This window comes from Stegostoma tigrinum, chromosome 21 (genome assembly GCF_030684315.1).
Source record: "Stegostoma tigrinum isolate sSteTig4 chromosome 21, sSteTig4.hap1, whole genome shotgun sequence".
Classification (NCBI taxonomy): domain Eukaryota; kingdom Metazoa; phylum Chordata; class Chondrichthyes; order Orectolobiformes; family Stegostomatidae; genus Stegostoma; species Stegostoma tigrinum.
This window is the reverse complement of record NC_081374.1, coordinates 42,239,406-42,259,445: the sequence shown is the minus strand read 5'-3', so window position 1 is coordinate 42,259,445 and position 20,040 is coordinate 42,239,406. Positions and strand designations below refer to the sequence as shown.

At 42.9% G+C, this 20,040-nt stretch overlaps 1 protein-coding gene across 5 annotated transcripts in view; it reads right to left on the bottom strand.

Moving 5' to 3' along the window:
• mical1 (microtubule associated monooxygenase, calponin and LIM domain containing 1) overlaps positions 1 to 20,040 on the bottom strand; it is a 91,799-nt gene that overhangs the window by 11,581 nt on the left and 60,178 nt on the right. For 4 of the 5 annotated variants that reach the window (XM_048553484.2, XM_048553483.2, XM_048553482.2 and 1 more), the window contains 5 exons: positions 18,392 to 18,499; positions 14,426 to 14,514; positions 10,692 to 11,889; positions 3,767 to 3,867; positions 292 to 396 (listed from right to left, as the gene is read on the bottom strand). In XM_048553484.2, the coding sequence (XP_048409441.1) occupies positions 292 to 396; positions 3,767 to 3,867; positions 10,692 to 11,889; positions 14,426 to 14,514; positions 18,392 to 18,499 (1,601 nt within the window). The remainder of the gene's footprint in view (positions 1 to 291; positions 397 to 3,766; positions 3,868 to 10,691; positions 11,890 to 14,425; positions 14,515 to 18,391; positions 18,500 to 20,040) is intronic. The other variant, XM_048553485.2, reaches the window with a different exon arrangement.

Here is a 20,040-nt window from a genome sequence, read left to right as displayed (position 1 = left end):
TTGTAGAGCTTAGGGCCTCGAAGGAATCTCACATCCTCCATGTGTCATGACACAGCAATGACCTCAGGTCAACGGGAGGTCGAATGTAAATGTTAAGGGAATTTTCAGAATCAAATGCTGTGCGATCCAACTGCTCTGTGGTCCTGCTCCATCACTTGCAACATCAAACCTAAAGTCACCGTGTTGCCACAGGAGGTCACCGTGTGTCTGTTGGTAAGGTAGAGTTTCAGTTAAATGATTCAGTGATGAAGAGGGGATGTAGTCTAGGACACAGCTAATATCTCACATTACCTGAGCTTTTGCAAACCTCGCCATTTCTTCCTGTCTCGCACGCCTTTCAAATGTTCTCAGTTTCCACGTTTGCCGCCTTGCTGCAAACTCCTCTGGAGTCAGCTCCTAGGAGACAGGGAACAATTCTCTTTTGGTTAACCTCAACTTATACCCTTTAAATTCTGTTTCTGTACTGCGGGTCATCTAACTGACATGTACCAGCTAGAAGCGGACAAAGACCCTCACATCAATTGCTGCCCACTGCAGGTCAGTCAGCTGGTTAGGCATTCTCTGAAAGCACTTGTAAAGTCATAGAGCTGTACAGCACAGAAACAGCCCTTCGATCCAACTCGTCCATGCCAACCAGATATCCTAAATTAATCCAGTCCCATTTGTCAGTATTTGACCCTCTAAACCCTTCCAATTGATATACACCATCCATATGCCTTTTCAATGTTGTAATTATACCAGCCTCCACCACTTCCTCTGACATCTCAGTCCATACATGCACCACCCTCTGCATGAAAAAGTTGCCCCTTAGGTCCCTTTTAAATGTCTTCCCACTCACCTTAAGCCTATGCCCCTCTAGCTTTGGACTTTCCTACCCTGGGGAAAAGACCTTGGCTATTCACCCTATCCATGCCCATCATGATCTTATGAACTCCTATACCGTCACCCCTCAACCTCCGACACTCCAGGGAAAATAGCTCCAGCCTATTCAGCCCCTCCTTGTAGCTCAAACCCTCAAGCCCTGGCAACATCCTTGTAAATCTTTTCAACACCCTTTCAAGTTTGATATCTTTCCTACAGCAGGGAGATCAGAACTGAACACAGCATTCCAAAAGTGTCCTAACCAATGTCCTGTACAGACACAACATGACCTCCCATCTCCTATTCTCAATCCACTGCCCAATAAAGGCAAACATACCAAGCACCTCCTTCATCTCCCTGCCTACCTGCGACTCTACCTTCAAGGAACTCTAAACCCCGCAGCACAAGATCTCTTTCTTTGGCAACACTCCCCAGGGCCCTACCACTAAGTGTATAAGTCCTGCCCTGGTTTGCAGTCCAAAATGCAGCATATCACATTTATCTAAACTCCATCTGCCGCTCCTCAGCCGTTGGCCCATCTGATCAAGGTCCAATTTTATTCTGAAATAACCTTCTCCATTGTCAAATACATTTTCAGTTTTGGTGCCATCTGCAAACTTACTACCCATTCCACCGATATTCACATCCAAATCATTTCTATACCAGGTGCAATCTCGTGGAATCCATGTCTCCCTACTGGCTCACCCAGTGGTCACTCTACATAGCTATGTCAGGACGATATCAGCAGGATAAGAGACCACATTATGCCCAAGACCCCCTGTATACCTCCCACAGGGATTCAGCGAGAGCTACTAGGAGGATGAAGCCCGGCTTTCTTAACGCCAGACACCAATTACCGTGTGTGCAGCTTAATAGTTAAGTCAGGAAGATGCTGAAGTCAGGGTCAAACGAGACAGAAAAACTTTTTCCAACAGGTATGTAAAGTGACCACAGGTCCTAGCAGGCAGCTCTCTCATTACGGTGAGAGATGACTGGTGGTAGTTTAACCTGAAGGTTGAGAAGGAGAGTCCTTCAGGGTAACCTTAGTGGCAGGATTGAACCCAGGCTGCTGCATTGCAAACCAGCAATCCAGCCAACTGAGCTAACTGACCCCTAACAGACAGCACTATGCGATGAGATAAATGTCAATTAAAATAATAACATGATGAATTTAAAGCTGATTTATGACTCTGCAGTCAGAATAGTAAAGAGCAATGAGAATCAGCACAGTCTACTCTCCCCAAACATCTGTTGGCAACTTAGTGCCTATTGCCATTCAGTTTCAAATAGTCGAACTCTGTGACCTTGTGTCCCTTAGCTGATAGAAACTGTGGTTTTGTGTAGAATCCTCGAGATGAACAACAGAGCGCATCTGTATCCTGTCAATCTAGGCACGATCGAAACCCAGGGCCAGCCAGGAGTGAAGGGAATGGGGGTGCTGGGTAAGTTTTCTGCATTGGTGCGACTGTCAAAACAGCCAGCCGTGTGTTTTACACCAATCCTCATTTTACTTCCACTGACCTCCGTCATAAAAGCCACGAATTATCACCAGCTTTCCACAGGCAGGAGTCCAAAAATGAAATATTGTAATAAACTATGTCATTAGGTCAGAAAAGCTCCTCGCTGGGCTGAGGGGTGTGGAATACACTGCTTGGAAATGTGGTAGAAGCAGGTTCAACAGAGGCATTCAGAGGGCTTTGGGTGATTATGACTTAAACTTAGACTCCCCTACAAAAGTGGAACCAGGCCCTTTGGCCTAACAAGTCCACACCGATTCTCAGACCATCCCACGCAGACCCCTCCCCCACGTAATCTGGAAATGGTGTGCAGGGATATGGGGAAAAGGCAGGAGATTGGCACTAGGAGCAGAAGGGGAACAATGGGCCGAATGGCCGCCTTCAGCACCGTAACCATCCTGTCGCTTCACAAGAGTGAAGGCCCGCAACTTTAGCCCAACTTGCATAGGCCCGACTCTCCACTGATGTCTCTGAAGTAACACTGGAGAGCATACAAAGACAGCGTGGCACCGGATTCCAGCAATTCTCTCATGGGCAAACTGCCTCCAATATTAGGCCCCAACATCGAGTTTTGAGGAAAAGTTGGGAAGGAAAAGTCATCAGATGAGCATTCACTTGTGTTAATTCAACCCAAAGCCCAAGGTCATGTTTGGAAATGGAAGAGAATACTTTTCAGCATACAATAGGTTTGTAAACAGAAGATAGCATTACACATGCCTGTTCCCTACTGGCTATCTCCTATGCCCCTGAAATCTCTCTTCATTATTTTATTTCTCTTTTCCAATATGTTACAAGACACCTTCATGGTCAACGCATCCTGATGAATGACTTAAACTTCGACTTTCTGTCCCAACCTCTCTTAACCAGTGCTTGCAGAATCCCTACAATGTGGAAAAGGCCATTCAGCCCATCAAGTCAAACTAATCCTCTGAAGAGCATCCCACCCAGACTAACAGCACCCCGATAACCCTGCATTTAGCTTGGCCAATCCACCTAACCTGCACATCTTTGGACTGCAGGAGGAAACCCATAGCAGACACGGGGAAAATGTGCAAATACCGCACAGTCAGTTGTCAGAGGGTGGAATTGAACCTGGGACCCCAGCAATTTTGGGGCAGGTGCGCTAACCACTGAGTCACTATGAACTACGCTGTTCTTGGCTTTGTTTTTTTAAAATCAACCTGTTCAGAGCTGTTATGTTTCACATATGTCATTACATTTCTCTGGAGCAGGTGGAACTTGAACCAGGGCCTCCTGGCTCAGAAGTAGGAACACTGCCACTGCACCACAAAAGCCCTAAAACATGCTCAAGATACTTTATGAAATAATGCTATTCACTTATGCATCTTAACAATACAATTAACATACTATTAACAACTTGTACTCACAATTTTGATTGGCTCAGTGTTAGATTTCATCTCATCTTCGCTAAGAGACTCCTCTTCATCGTCATCTGATTGTTCACCACCACTCAAATTACACTGCTTCACTGGATAATAGAATCACAGAATCACACGGTAAGTTACTTCACTCTTGTGAGAGATGAGGCACATTACAATTGAACCGCAGCGTAAACCAGGTTGGATCAAGTTTTGAGGCATATATACTTTGTCACTGAGTACATTCAAGATGACATCAATAAAGGGGTATTGGCACAAAAACAGAAATTGCTGGAGAAATTCGTCAGGTCTGGTAGAGAGAAAGCAGAGGCAATATTTCAAATCCAGTGACCCTTCATCAGAACTGCTTGTAGCTGGGAAAGGTGGCATATATACTGAAGATAGAGTTAGTGCATGGTGGGTGATGGAATGAATGGTAGGTGGATATGGAGCCCAGAGAGAGGGAGGGGTGGTTGGGGAGGGAGGGAGGGAGAGAGAGAGAGAGAGAGAGAGAGAGAGAGAGAGAGAGAGAGAGAGAGAGAACAGTAAATAGGCAGAGAAAGGGATGATAACGGTGAGCCATGGAGAAAGAAAAGTTGCTACTGGGGACCATCAGTGGCTAAGAACAGGTTGGCTGTGCTGAAAGCAGCCCATGTGACGACAGGGCCTGGGGAGTGGGGGTGGAAAAAGGACATGGAAGAAGCTACTATAATTTAACTTGATACTGAGTCCTGAATGTCGCAGGGTTCTCAAGTGGAAAATTCTTCCAGCTTCTGCTAAGCTTCGCTGGAGCACTACAGCCAGCCTGAGACAGAAATGTTGGCTAGAGAACATAGTCTGCAAAAATGACCCTAGGCTTCCGGTAGCCTGCCACTTCAACATTCTCTGTCTCGGGCCTACTGCAGTGTTCCAATGAAGCTCAGCACAAGTTGAAAGAAAAGCATTTCATTTTCCGCTTGGGAACCCTGCAGCCTTCAGGAGCCAATATCAAGTTGAATAACTTCAACGCTGAAGCACCTTCTCCTATATCCTTTCCCCAACACCACACCCCAGGCCCTGTCATCACATGGGCTGCTTTTAGCACAGACAACCTCTTCTCGGCCACTGATGGTCTATATTAGCAGCTTTTCTTTCTCCTCGGCTTACCATTATCCATCCCTTTGTCTGCCCGACTGCTGTTCTCTCTCACTGTCATTTATTCCTCCCCATCCTCTGTATACGTATCAACCTTTTCCCAGCTATAATCCATTCTGAAGGAGGGTCGCTGTAACCTGAAACATTGGGCAGAAAGTAGAATCACAGATGCTGCCAGACCTGCTAACTTTCTCCAGCAATTTCTGTTTTTGGTTCAGATTTCAAACATCTGCAGTTCTTTGTTCTGTGTGAAAGGATATTGGCACCTTGTGGAAAGGGGTGAAGTTCAAATACTAGCCATGATCTTGTTGGGACAAGTCAAACAGCCAACTCTAGTTCTAATACACCTTTCAAATAGAAGCGTTATACTAATTAGATACATGTTACTATGCCCACAGTGTTCATACCATTGAAGGTCAATTAACATCATCATCTCCATGACCAACATCACTTGAACTTCTATTTGGTGTTAGCTCCCTCTGATACAGTCTCACAACAGACAGATACATTTAGACCACACCGACACAATGAGACAGAGACTCTCAGACTAGTTGTCGAAGTATTATCAAGGTGAATGCTCGGATTTAACCAAATACTGTGTAGCAATGTGGTATTCATACAATGGCCTAGGATACATTTGTGGGCCTAAAAATAGTTACTGAGTCATTGTGTTTGTGATTTCATCTCATTTCATTTCAGCCCATATTTTTATTGGTTTCTCCTAATTAGACACAATATACACTGAATAATGGACAGGCTCGTGGGCTAGCTCTGCCATTTTATGAAGGTTATAGCTCATCTGGTTGTGGTCTCACTTCCACTTTCCAGACTGCCCCTCTTCCACACCTCCCCATAAAGCATTGTCTCCCTTGCATATGCAAAGATCCAGCCTGATATAATTGACCATACAGGTGGAGGGGAGGCATGTGGCTAGAGATTTAGAAATGCCCTGCTCATATATAAGCATTGGGAGTTTGGCAGTATGAAGACATTGTTGACATAAACACAGTCTGAAGTTGACCACAGCTCACCGCCACAAATGAGCAATCTTACCCAGAGAAACCAAAGTGAACTAGGCATGGGGAAATCTTAAGCTTCTGCTTTAGCGAGGTTTGTTGTCTCTGAATGAAGTGTACAGCAATTATTAGGAGGCGGTATCTATCCCCAGTGTGGTATTTTCCCAGGAGAGCCAACATTCAGCTGGGATGAAGAACTGATGTTGAGCTCCTGCGGTGCATTTTTTTATTCACTCATGGGATGTAATCTGTGGTTGCCCGAGAGAAGGTGATGTTGACCCTGTCTTCTTCAATTGCTGCAGTGCATTTGGTGTAGGCAAGCCCTCAATGCCTATTCTAAGAAACACCGTGCCTCTCATTCTACATATGCTATTGCTGACCATGCATGCAGGATGCAACAAAAGATAAGATGATGTGCCAGTCGCATTTCAGCCTTCTGAGTGGTCCACTGCAGAATGAAAGCAGACTAACTGCTGTCAGGGTTCACTAGTCCTGGACACATGGGTGCATGCTGAGGAAGTGAAATTCCCCGTCAGTCATGGCAGAAGGCTGAGTGGGCACATAGCACGTGCAATGCCATCTGGGTGTTGCCAATGGCTTCCTGCATCGTAGCGACATTTGCAATCCTGCTGAAGCCAAATATTCGCTCAGCCTGCTTAATGTTGGCGAGAGACACCGGGATGGAGTTAGCCATCATTGAACTGAAGCATCAAGGGCTCCCTTATATAGCAACGGATGGTAAACTGTGAGATGTTGCTGAGCTTCAGCCTGGAAGAAGCCAGTACAAGGTGATAGCCCCAGCCACTTTCAGAGACATTGGCAATGCAGTTACCCTGCCCTGAGTTTGCAGTAACACCAGCAGACAGAAGGTGTCTTTACTCAAGTGCAGATGTCTCACACAGACAACTTGTTGAGGCTTTCTCCCAGGAACTCCTGGGCAGGTATAAGCGCCTTTGTCCCTGTTCTAACTGCTCTGCATTACTCCGGCCTATTCACCAAGTCATGCTTTGGTCTTAAGAACTAGATCTACTAACCCTCCCATCTCTGGGAACAACAGTTTATGCAGAAGCCGTGATGTTAGCAAACACACTTTTAGCACTCGCCACACCACTTGCTGCTGAAATTTGCAACCTCAACTAGCTACAGAAAGCATTAAAACATTTATAGACTTGAAGTTACAACCAGAAGTAATTCATCAGCCACTATAAATAGTTGAAAGCCCCCTTTAAATAGCCCTGTTCGCAGAGCTGCTGAACTCAATCTGTTGCGTGGATTTAAGAATATTTGCTGGAGCCTTCAGCTCCAAGATTATACATCAACTGGTGCTAAACTCCAGTTACTGTGTTTACTTCCAGCAACCACTCATTGCATGTACTGTCTAGTGTAATTCATTTCAGACTGGGATCAGGCAATCGCCTATTGACATTATTATTGGACTGACAATCTCAAGATACAGCTAATGTTCTAGCTACCTGGGTTCAAATCCCACCATGGTGGAATTTGAATTCAATTTTAAAACAACTCAAATCAGGATTTTGATGCTGACCATTATCGGTTGTTGGAAAACTCCATCTGGTTCACTAATATCCTTTAGGGAAAGAAGCTGCCATCCTTACCTGGTCAGGCCTACATGTGACTCCAGACCCACAGCAAGGTGATTGACCCTTAACTGTGTCCTGGGCAATAAATGCTGCCTAGCTAGCAAGGCCCTCATCCCATGAATGAATCAAAAAAGCTCAGTTCAAAACTTTAACTTCTGTTTGTCTCTCTACAGATGCTGCCAGCCTTGATGAGTTTCTCCAAAACTGCTTTTATTCCTTCAATTCGGCCATTTGAGTACTGTTGATTTTAATTACTCTGCCACAGCTGGCTGCACTAATTGTTGTTCATATGCTGGAATTCCCTCCCTATACCTCAAAGAGTTCAATAAGGTTTGTGAGGCATGATCTGCCCCTCACAAAGCCATGCTGACTATTACTAATCAAATTGTGCTTTTCTAAATACTGTCTCTCAGAATCCTCTCCAATAATTTGCCCACCCCAAAAGTAAGACTGACTGGCCTGTGATTCCCAAAGTTATCCCTATTCCCTTTCTAGAACAAGGGAGTGACACTCCCCAATCATCTGGTACTACTCCAGTGAACAGTCAACCATATTGCTGGGGTTCTGGCATGACATTAGTTAGACCAGGTAAGGATGACAAATTTCCTCCTTGTAAGGGATTAGTGAGCCAGGTAGGATTTTACAATAGTTGACAACAGTTACACAATTGTCATTATTCTAGGTTTTTTTCATTTAGATTTTATTGAATTCAGATTTCAGCATTGGTAGGAATTGAACTAATATCCTCAGAACATTAGCCTGGGGTTTCTGGAAAACTAGCCTACTGACATTATCGCTCCACCAGTCCCCTCCCCAATTTGTTAGTGTCTCTCTGGTTTAGGCTGGGAATAAATTCACTACTGTTCCTGCTTTGGATCAATGTGCAATCACCTTTCAGGGGATCATAGGATGTTTGAACCTGACCAGGATCCATTGTGGTATCTTAACGGGATCAACGAGCCAGTATGTGTGAACTGTCAAGGTTCGCACATGAACTTAAGCAGAAAATCGTCCGTACCTCTGCATTGTTATACCCTAACAGTTGCTCACTTTCAAGAGAAGATCAAAGAAAGCCGGTGAAGAAAATCAAAAAAGATTACTCAAATAATCACATTCGAGCAAATAGGAATGGATCTTATGAACGAGAATTTCTGATGCAGAACTTTACACAACAGGAGAACTGAAAATCATCATTGCAAGGAAATCATAAGTGCCAATCTGCAAGAAGCTCTTTGGTTTCAGTTTCATAAACTGTGCTACTGCTCTCTGAGTGTCACCCTCCTGCTACACCTAGTTGTACAATACTGAGTGCTAAGCTATATGATATATGAACTGAAGACATTCCGGAAAAGAGATGATACATATCATCTGTACATGTTTCAACAAAAGGTATCAATTCGATATCAATAAAAATTCTAACAAAAAGACAATGGAGTGAAGAATAGCTCTTGGATAGCTTTCTCATGGAGATGACCATGTCCTTGTCTTCATTGAGCAATAGGCTGCGCAGCTTGATTACTTGGCCGTCACCCTAAATATCAGAATGATGCTGGGGGAGATAAGCTTCAGGTGCCATTCCCAACACACACCTCATCCTCTCAAATGTCCGTCTAAAATAGCTTTAAATGAGTGGGAATGGCATATGTTGTGTGACATTGTCTTGGTATTAGTGACACATAATGAAATGACAATGATGCCATGCATAACTGGTGTCAGACACACTTAGTCACATGACAGACATGGAATAGTTAACACATAAACATATACTGTATTGCTGCCCATTTAAACTATCTACTTCATGCTCAGGAAATTCAAAATGAGACATGAAATTGGGCATTCTAAATGCAGGGAATTCACAGTCTTGAAATTTGGCAATATGAAATGCTATTAAATTTCCTTTACAGTATGGGGGCAGTAAATGGCAGCTAGGGACCATCTAACAGCTGAATTCAGATTGGCCTTAAAGAAGTGGACAGTTTAAACAATCCAGCAAACCTTACTAAAGAATATCCCTATGCATATTTTACAGAAGGCTTTAGATGGTTTAGAAAATGCTTTGCAGAAGAGAATGTTATCCTTTTCAGAAGCAGGAAAATTATGCAGAACGGCACAGATTAATAATTTGAAGTTTCTCTCCGTTCAAAGACAAAAATACAGAACAGTTAGAAAATCTCCTTCTGTTCCATCGTTAGCAGGCTGGCTTGCAGATAAGCACCTGTCTGAGAAAGAGGTCACATTTGTAAAGTAACTGCATTAAAAATAATTGCAAGGGCGAAAGAATTAAACCAGTGTTGGATGATAACTGTTATGTAACTTTTTTTCTAAGTTGACTGCATGTATCAAAGGTATAAAAAGTGGAATTCGGAGCAGATGCTATGGAACTTAAAGGATTGATTGGTAAAGTTTGGAACAGTCACGTCTTGGGTTCACTGACTATAAATTTTTGTATTGAGTGTTTCTGTTAAATATATCTTTGTTGTATGTTTAATAAATTTTGACATTCTGGATGGTATTTTATAAAGAAGAACACTGCTCAATATCTGGCACTTCTTTTGAAGAGGGCAGTTCTGTGGGGGCAGTTTTGGAGGGTGCAATCTCCTGGGGGCAGCTCTAGGGGGGGGTACAGTGGACAGTATGCTCTGAGGGGTACAGCTCTGAATGCCAGTTCTCTGCACACATCAAGCTGAGACACTGAAGATTGGCTGCACAGTTCCATCTCGGTAACACACATCCCTCACTTCATCCACACTGCATACCCAGATACCTGAATGATGAGTGCTTTCTGATCTCCATCCCATATGAATAGCCTGCATTTTAAGATGTGGTCTGTGAACTTATTCTTATCTACAAGCACAGGAAATCTCATATTTAGGAAGGCTGTAAGTATAACAGCATTGCCTCTGAATGTTTAGTGGACTGATTCAACCCTAAGGTTACTCATGCTGGTTAGCACTGGGGAAGTACTGCTCTGTTTGCTGTATGGACTAACGTTATAAATATTGGCCTCAAACGATCCACTGACAAGTAATTCATATGAAGTCACAAACTAGTGCAATAAGAACATGTTCTTCATCAAACCACATACAGTATCACTGCACAGAGCCCCACAGCAGTCTGTCCCTGCTGTCCCTTATCCCTAGGAAATGGAATACAAACATACACACAGGCCTCAAAAATCCTTACCTTCCTTCTGAGCAGATGATACCTGGATTGTTGCTATCTCTGCCTTTACCACAGGAGTAGAATTTGCACGTTTTTCTTCATTTTTCTTCTCTCTTCTCGATAAACGAGAAAATGATTTGGGTAAAGAGAAGAACTTCAATTTTGATTTATTTGGTGTTTCAGAAGCCAAATCTTTCCCAGTTGGTTTTCCATTGGGTTCTAATTCCCCTGTGCATTTAGTCTTTGGATTTTTAAGTTTGTTCTTGCTGTGCATGAGTTGAGCTGAATTTGAACTACGTGTCTCCTTCAGGTCAGGCTGGGAAGTGTCCCAACACACCTGGCTTCTTATCTCCTGCTCTTTCAGACTTCTGCTGTCTTCTTTGCTAAGGACTATTGAGGGATGATCCAATATTTCCCATTCCCTGTCTGAGTCCCCAGGCTCAAAATCAGCATTAGCTCCTCCTTTTCCCGGACATAGCTTCACATCATCAAATTGTGTCGTGTCATCAATATGAATTCTGGGCTGTGTCCTCTCTTCCTGGCTTTCTGAGTCAGTGTCTGAGCTTACACTCAGTCTGGCTAGCTTACGTTTGAGGGATGCTGAAAGACTGAGTTTCTTCACTGGGCTGTTGCAATTACTTTCCTCCTCATCTGTGGATGATTTATTCATGTCAAAATACATCGAAGCAAGTTCCTTTGAAAGGCAGCCTAATTCTATCTTCCCTTCAGTATCCTCTACATTCTTGCTCTTTGGCTGAACCTCTGGGATGTCACCTATCCTTTCATTTGGGAAGGGTCCTTTACTCTCAGCAGCATCCTTTGTCCTGTTGGCATCTCCCAGATCCAAGGGTTTGGTAGGATACAAAGGCAGATTCTCAGTGGCAGTAGACTCAAAATTCTCGAGGCACGGCTTGGACGTTTTGTCAGGAGTCGAACTCCTTTGAGAGACACCAAGACTCTCAGTGTTGCTACCAGATGGAATGCCCAGGAATTTAATAGAGAAACGTGTGTTTTTTGCGTCACTGAGAGGAGGTGCAGTTGTTGAGAATGGTGTTTGTTCACCATAACCTGTTACATCTGCTTCACTGATTGGTTTTTTGTAATCCTTTGAGTTCTTTTCAGATCCTGCGCTAAAGTTGGAGTCAGTGTTAGATCCACCTGTTATGGACATCCCATTTCTGGGCCACTGCTGCCTTACCACAGTATGAGATACAATAGCCTGTGGATTTTCACAAGAATGGAAAGATGACAAAAACAATGGATCATTAGAAATGGGGCATTTCCAGAGTGAGTGAAGTTGCTTTAATTCACTATGATTTATTGCCTATTAGAGAGAATTAGACTGGCAATGCAGAGGTTATCTGAGCAACGGGTTAAAAGAGTGCTTACAGACAGTTTAATAGAAAAACCTATTACAATACTATTGTCAGCAATGCTGAGCGATAAAGGGGTTAACGATATTCTGGGCTAGTGATTAATTCTAACAAAGAGAAACATGAAAAATGTGAAAGAAGAATAGGAAGTTGATTCATATTCAGATGTACTCCGTGAATAAATTTCTTCAAATGCCTTCCGTCCAAATTTCCAAACAGGACTATGGAACCCCACTGCAAAATAGCCTTTATCGTGATGGGAATCAGATGTATTCCTGACATTCAAATTAGGAACATTGTGCTCTGTAAGTTAGCAGGTTGAGATGAGGAGCCAAGTCATTGTATAGGATTCCAGTAAGAATATATAAATTTGAAAGGAGGACACAAAAAGAAAGTGACTAAGCATTGCCACGTTTGAGTGTTAAAGTCTGACAGTGCAATAAAGCGCAAAGTTTGAGGGAAGCAGAGAGTTTGGAAGTTTGGATATCGAAATGACTAAAAGAGAGAGCTCAACGTGACAGCAAGAAGGAGCTGTTCATGAAATGAAACTTTCAACTTGGAAGAACAAGAGAAGTAAAACAAAGTGAGGCACAAAAAGGTTTGCAAAAGACAGAGGAAAGACAGACTGGAGTGGGAGCAGCGTGGACCATCAACTAACAGGCATGTTCTTGCATTTTTTTTCAGGAGTGCCACAGGCATGAAACTGCACGAGACAACAATCAGCAGACAACACGCAGCTCAAACTGAGAATGAGGGTCCGACAATGGTTCCGATACATTGAAAAAGATGCAGCAGTCTCTTTGGAATTGGAATACGTAGTAACTCAGATGAATAAACTTCCTCTTAAACGCACACATTTTTTTTCACTTACTATACATTTCAGATATTGTAATAAATGCAGCAAAGTACATCTGATGAGAGTCACTTAACTGATGTGGTATCTTTATGGACTCACATAACTTTGCTGTTTTGGTTTGTTGACTACATTCTCAGAAAGCGGTACTAACTGGGAAATGGATCAGTGTCATCTTCAACACAGGAGGAAGTGGGCAGTCTCAATTCCTAGAATGACTTTCTACAAAACCTCTGTTCCAAGTTGCTCTTGGTAGTAACCTCAGAAAGACATTCAAACTCCAAAAATGATACGAGTATCTTTCCTTGTTTCAATCTGGAGTGAGAAAGTGCAGTTCCCCATTGCTTCTAGTGGCTGCATTGGTGTAAACGCAAGTTGCGCGTTGAATTCAATCATCGGACTTAACGATTTAACTCACAATTGTAATTTAAGGTTCTTGCAAAGATTTGTAGCTCGGGTTGTGGATGAGGTTGTTAACTTGCTCGCCGAGCCAGCGGGTTATCATACGGGCGTTACGTCACCATGCTAGGGAACATCATCAGTGCAGCCTCCAGTGAAGCGATGCTATTCTACCCCGCTTGGAATTTATATGATCCGGTCTATTGTGTCAAGTTGTGTCATTTCCCAGTCTATTCTGCAGGGGTTTATACATGGGGTCTAATTCCACATTTTTTTTTGTTTGCATTATGGGTTGAAAACCAGGCCTCTAGGAATTCCTGTGCGTGTCTGTGAACAGACCAGATCATCTAAATAAATAGTAGAACAACATCACTTCGTCAGAGACCTCATTGATGTTACCCAGTATGATGATGAAACATCTGCAGATAACCAGTCAGCTCGACGAGCAAGCCAAGAACTTCACACCAATTATAATACAATATAATAAGACCAATTACGTCTCAAAATCATGGACCATCTATAAATTATAGGGGAGGGCTCCTGTGCAGCCGTAGTGTCCCTACCTCTGAACCAGGAGGCCCGATTTCAAGTCCCACCTGCTCCAGAGATGTAACATTTTTTAGCTAGTGGATTAAACCTATTTACATATCATAGGAAATTCATAAGTCTGTCTACAACAGAAGAAAAAGAATGCCGGAAAAGTTAAGCAAATTAGAAGGGTGTAAATACATGAAAAAGCTAATTGATATGACTTCTGCATTCACAGCATCTTAACAAAATGTGAAATGGAAACTAAACACAGCTCCTACTGCCTAAAGCCAGTGGAGCACAAGGCACACTTTAGCAGAAGCTTGATGTTAATGCCAGTAACTAATGGCCAATTAGCAGCTACTAATTTTAAATGCGGATGCAGTTTTAAGTGGCGGGCATTATAATGCCTTCTCAATCGTTAGTATTCTGTAAAACAGAGTTAGCGTCATTTCAAATCATATCACAGCACACGCTTCATTCACAAGGTTCATACTTTGCTATCTAAAATATTTTACTGGACCCAATATAATACTCTCAGCAGTGCACTGAATTGCAAAGCATCCTGACACAAGAAAAGCAAGAGCTGAATAAGATGGTACCTGATCCGTATCCCATGCAGGGCTCTTGCCAGGTGATGTAAAATGCTTCATGATAGGCACTCTGCTATGTTCTGCACATTCATGAGCACCTTATCACAAAGGTAGATGAATACGTTAGGGGCAAACTTAGTTTATACCTTCATATGCATTTGAAACTTGTTATCTCACAGAATTATAGCCAGTGACAGTGCAGCAGCTGGAGCTCTGGTGTGCTTTTGCTACAGGGAAGTAGGATGTGATTTTGCAATATTCAATCCTGTACGTTCCTGATCTCAGCCGTGCTGGGGGAACGATGTGGAAATGCCAGCTGGCTAGACTGGACTGCTCCTTGACAAGTTCTAGCAGCTGCTTTCAGATGGCAAGGGATGGATTAACCAGCCACTCCTTGGGTTGCCAGTGGTTTGATCATTGGGTTATCCAGGAAAAGGGAAGAGAAGATAAAGTATCTCAATAAAACAAAAGAGGAATTCTGAACTCAAAGGAGAAGTTACATCTGTGGTGAGATAATGGGAACTGTAGATGCTGGAGAATCCAAGATAATAAAGTGTGAATCTGGATGAACACAGCAGGCCAAGCAGCATCTCAGGAGTTACATCTGTGTTTGGGTTCAATAAACAGACCAGTAAAGGCTTCAGAACAAAGCTTGCATCCTTTGACTGAAACTCAGAGTCGATTATGACAATGAACTGATATCAAGCTTCAAGGACACAAGAACAGAAGAGAATCATTCAGCCCCTTTCAGCATTGAATGACATTGTGGCTGACCAGCATCCAAAAACTGCCTTTGCTCTGTAACACTTAAGTTTGCTGCATAAAAATACATCAGCTCCACTTCCGATATTTTTAACGGATTCTCCAGCATCATTAGTTGGGATTTACTTTGGAAGCCAAAGAAATTCTGTACCACAAACAGTATATTTGTTTCATCCCATCTCAAATTGTTCTTGCAAATGCCCACATTTTCTTTCATGTCATCAATACACAGTCACCACTAACAATCTCAATAATTTCATTTCAGGAAACTCAAGTTCTCTACTAAAGAATAATGGGGTAACACAATATTATTCTTGTTGTGGAAGTGCCCGTGTTGGACTGGGGTGGACAAAGTCAGAAGTCACATAACACTAAGTGATGAAGGGGCTGCGCTCCGAAAGCTTGTGATTTCAAATAAACCTATTGCATTATAGCCTGGTGCCATTTGATTTCTGAAAACATTATTCAACCAGGGTTACAGACAAATGACCCAGCAGTGAGTCTTGGCTGATTCTGTAGTCGGATATTGATCAGACAAAAAAAAAGGACAAATATCACAGATCCTGAAATAAAACTGATAATGCTGGAGAAGTCAAGAGGTCCAGCAATATCCATTGATGGTGGTTAATGTTTCCTCTTGAGAGGCTGCCAGACTATATTTTCTGTCTATATTAGATTCCCCTACAGTGTGGAAACAGGCCCTTCAGCCCAACAAGTCCACACCGCCCCTTCTCAGAAAGAAAAAAAAAATCTGGAAAATGTCGCCAAAAGATGAAGATGAAAGCCTAAATTGGTAATGCAAGAATGTGGTCCAAATCTGTGTCCAGTGGCTAACGGTAGGATTTGGTGCTTTGCTGTTTGCAGTATACAGTAATCATATGGGTATAGGAGGATTAATCAGTTGTTTGCAGACAACATGAAAATTAGTTACATGGTAAACAATGAGGAGGAAAGCCTTACACCAAAGGACAATACAGATAGGCTGGTCAGATGGTCTGTATGGAGGAATGGAATTTAATCCAGAGAAGTGTATGGTGACCTACTTTGGGAAGAATAGCAAGGCAGGGTACCGGACATTGAATGGTAGAACTAAGGAAGTACACAGGATCAGAGGGACCTTGGTATATATAATCAACAAATCTTTAAGGGTAGCAGGGCAGGCAGATAAGACAGTTATGGCAGTATATGGCATTCTTGCCTTTATTAGTTAAGGCATTGAATACAAGAGCAGGGAGGTTATGATGGAGGCGTGTAAGACATTAGTTAGGCCACATAGCTGGAGTACAGTGTGTAGTCCTGGTCACCACACAATAGGAAGAATGTATCGGACCGTGGAGGATACAAGGCAGATTGATCAGGATGGTGTCTGAGCTGGCATGTTTCAGCTCAGAAGAGAGACTAGATAGTCTGGGGTTGTTTAGTTTAGAACAGAGAAGGCTGAGGTGGACCTGACTGAGGTATACTGAATTATGAGGCACACAGATAGAAATATGCTTTTGCTCTTAGTAGAGGGGTCAATGACTAGGGGGCATAGATTTAAGATAAGGGGCAGGAGGTTTACAGGGGGTTTAATGAAGACTTCTTCCATGGTGGTAGATTTCTGAAACATTAACCAGCAATGTGAGTACATATAGGCAAGAAAGAAGCAATGAATATCTGAAGAAGAATCAACTACAGAGGCTGAGTGCACAAGATTTACGCTAATCTATTAGTAATCCTACGCTTACTAATGATAAATGAAAGAAACAATACATCTCAGGCGTTACAGCGAATTTCCCAGTTCTCATTGGACCTACACCTTGCTCTGTGTTTTTCTGCACTGTACAGTGACTAATAAACAGGACACACAAATTGAAAGTCACATTGCAGGTGGCCACATCAGGTGAAATGATTGCCACTTTTGAAGGACTTGGCTAAGGCTAGCACGGAGTTCAAATCACAGCAAAAATCTAACCAGAACTACCTTAGAAAGAATACTGTAATCCCTTGCAGATTTGATTCATTCAATTTTAATGTCAGTACTGTGACAGTTTATTGCTTCTGTATGATGATACAACTTGGAAATAAATTCAATGAATTGTTTTAGCCAGCAATATACTCTTCTTTGGAGAAATATTCCTTGTCTCTGGAATAAATTAGACCGGAAAGTGCAGCGGAGATCATGTGTGATTTTTAGTGTGATGTACGATAGTGATAAGGTGATTGAGTGTCTGCAGCATTAAGACACATGTGAGGGTCTATGCTCAGAGGAGTAAACTGCTACTTTAATGTAAACACGAAATGAATAATTTGGGAGAAAGCCTGAACTGTGACAAGAAATGTATGTCAGATGAGTGATCTGAAACAAACATTTCATGCAAACCTGAGCGCGGCTAATCATTGAACACACCATCCGGTTTTCTTTTCTCAGGCAATCATCACCGACTTTCCCTCCAAGTTGATCTACGGCAGTTTCAAAAGCAAAACAAAAGGCTCAGAAAATGTGTGCTGCGGCACAACTGGGGCAGTCCCGAACCTTCCAACTGTGCACATCCACACTCGAGATGGTGCTGTTTGAGAGGGGGTTTGATACAAGGGAATCAAGCTGTTTTTGTGACTTGACCATTGGCTTCACGCCGTTTGTTCTCACACATTTGAACTTTTTTATTACTCGGTGCATAAGAGTATTCAATAAGGCTCTGAAATCAAACTTTCAAGTCTGTTTTGATAAAGAGATTGACGTGATCAATTTGGCTTTGGAACAGTTCATCAGTCCCTCCATAATGAGTACCAATAACATGCTGTGTCACCACCAGTGAGAACAAACCACACTAAGAACTCCCACCAAGCTAACTTACCCTGAGAGTGTTTGACCTGTTCTGTGTATAAACCTATCTGATATGTTATCGGAAGTGGCTGACTGAAGCATTAGCCTTCTCTTGTCTCAAACAATATGTTCGATTGAGCTGCACCCTAAATAATACTTTGAAGCTGTTGGTACCCACCTGGCCAAACAATAAGTAATGGTTGTTGCCCCAATCAATAGGGCAGCTTTATATTGTGGACTCTATTGAATATCAGACAGACCCCTGGCCCCTAAAGATTGTTATGTCTTGGTTATCAACCCATGAAGCTCACAAGCTCCGAGGTCACTTATCAGACTAGATCATCAGATCCCGCGTACGTTAGTTTGATCTGAATGTGATCTGTTTCTTCTCATGTTGCAGGACTCACCTTCTTCCGTCAATGGGTCTTCTTCATTGCATTGGCTAGAGCTCTCTACTCCTTGCTCTTCATCTTCCTTCTCAACTTGAAGGCCTTCAATTATATCTTCTTCTTCATCTGTGGAAACAAGAAAGACACAAAGAGTTACTACCGAACCTGCTGGTACATGGGGCATTGAAACAGACGTCTTAGCTGCTATAATATCTAGTCGGGAGAAACGTCACCCAGTCATCAAGAGAATGGCCTTCCTAAAGATTAGAAGACTGGCCTAGCACAATACATATTTCTCTATATCTGAAGATACCAATTTTAAGTCCAAGTAGATTCAACCATTCCTCTTCTACTTAATATTGGAAAAGCTTACAAGGATTATTGCAGGACAGGAAGGCCATTCAGCCATTTAAACAATCCATCTTACTACATGTCTAACTACCACTTCAGGGACTCCAGCTTTTGGTATCATTTTTTCTAACATTTAAAATGCTACTGAAGATGCTCAACAAAATTCCCTGCTGCGATAGTGATGCACAGGGAGAATTCTCAAAGGACTTGGTCACAAGACTGAACGTCAGGAAGGACAGGCCCCAAAGTGATCCAACTCCTGCCCTTGCTTCCAATTCTCCCTCTTCAAATGACCCACCCGTCAAAAGCCCCACACTCTCTCCACCATGTTACTTACCTGCGGCTTGGGTTCTCTGTGACCCTGGGATTTGGGGTGGAGGTGAGAGATTCGAGCAGCAGACATGGTGTCCTCAGTGAGTTTCCAGCCTCTGATTGGCCAGCAACTCTCATTAAGTGGTCCTCAACCCCCGGGGGTCTTGATTCCAGGGGAAAAGGCCCACAGGTGGCCTCGCTGCTGCCTGATCAGGTTGTCATTCAGTGGGTTTTCCCAACAAGATTTATCCTAATGGATAATCAGCCAGCTGGCTAGATCCTCCCTCCCCATGACACTCTCTCCAATACCTCCACAAGATAGCCCAAATAAACTCTGTTTTACACTGCCTGACCTGGTGAGATTCTCAGCATTTCTCATTCTGATTTCAAGTTCCCAGCATCTGCAGCACTTTGAGTCTACTTCCCAGTTTGGTTTGCCATAGTGAAGTATCTGGTCATCACGAGGGATGAATTACAGGTTTCTCTGGATGATTGAGCTCCATGGGCAGCACAGCCATGAACCAATTCTCAGGTTAGAAGGATTGCCGGTCGGGTCGACCACCCATTTCCATCATTTTACCTTTAAGGAAGGAAGCTCCCTGCACTATAGAAACAAGCAGAGCTGGGAGAGGTGAACTCTCTCCCACGAATAGAAGATATCAGGATCTCAACCGAGTGACTAATAAGTGGACGATGCATTTCCAAGTGGTGATGCAGGCCTGCTGGGATTCCCTTACATCTGCTGAGATGGTTGAGGTGGTGAATTTTGTAGGTGCCACAGAATAACCTCTGCATTTATCCCTGGTGACCTTTCCTGTCCCTGGTTTATCACACATTCTGTAATATTCTAAATCTGCTAATAGGATGTGGATTGATGCCAAGGTATTTGCTAACTCGTCACAATTTACTGTGCGCAACTACTCTGTGGTGTTTTCCCAATTGTATCCATGAGCACGTTGCTTCTGGAAAATAAATGTTGGAAAGTCCAATTACAATCAGACCAT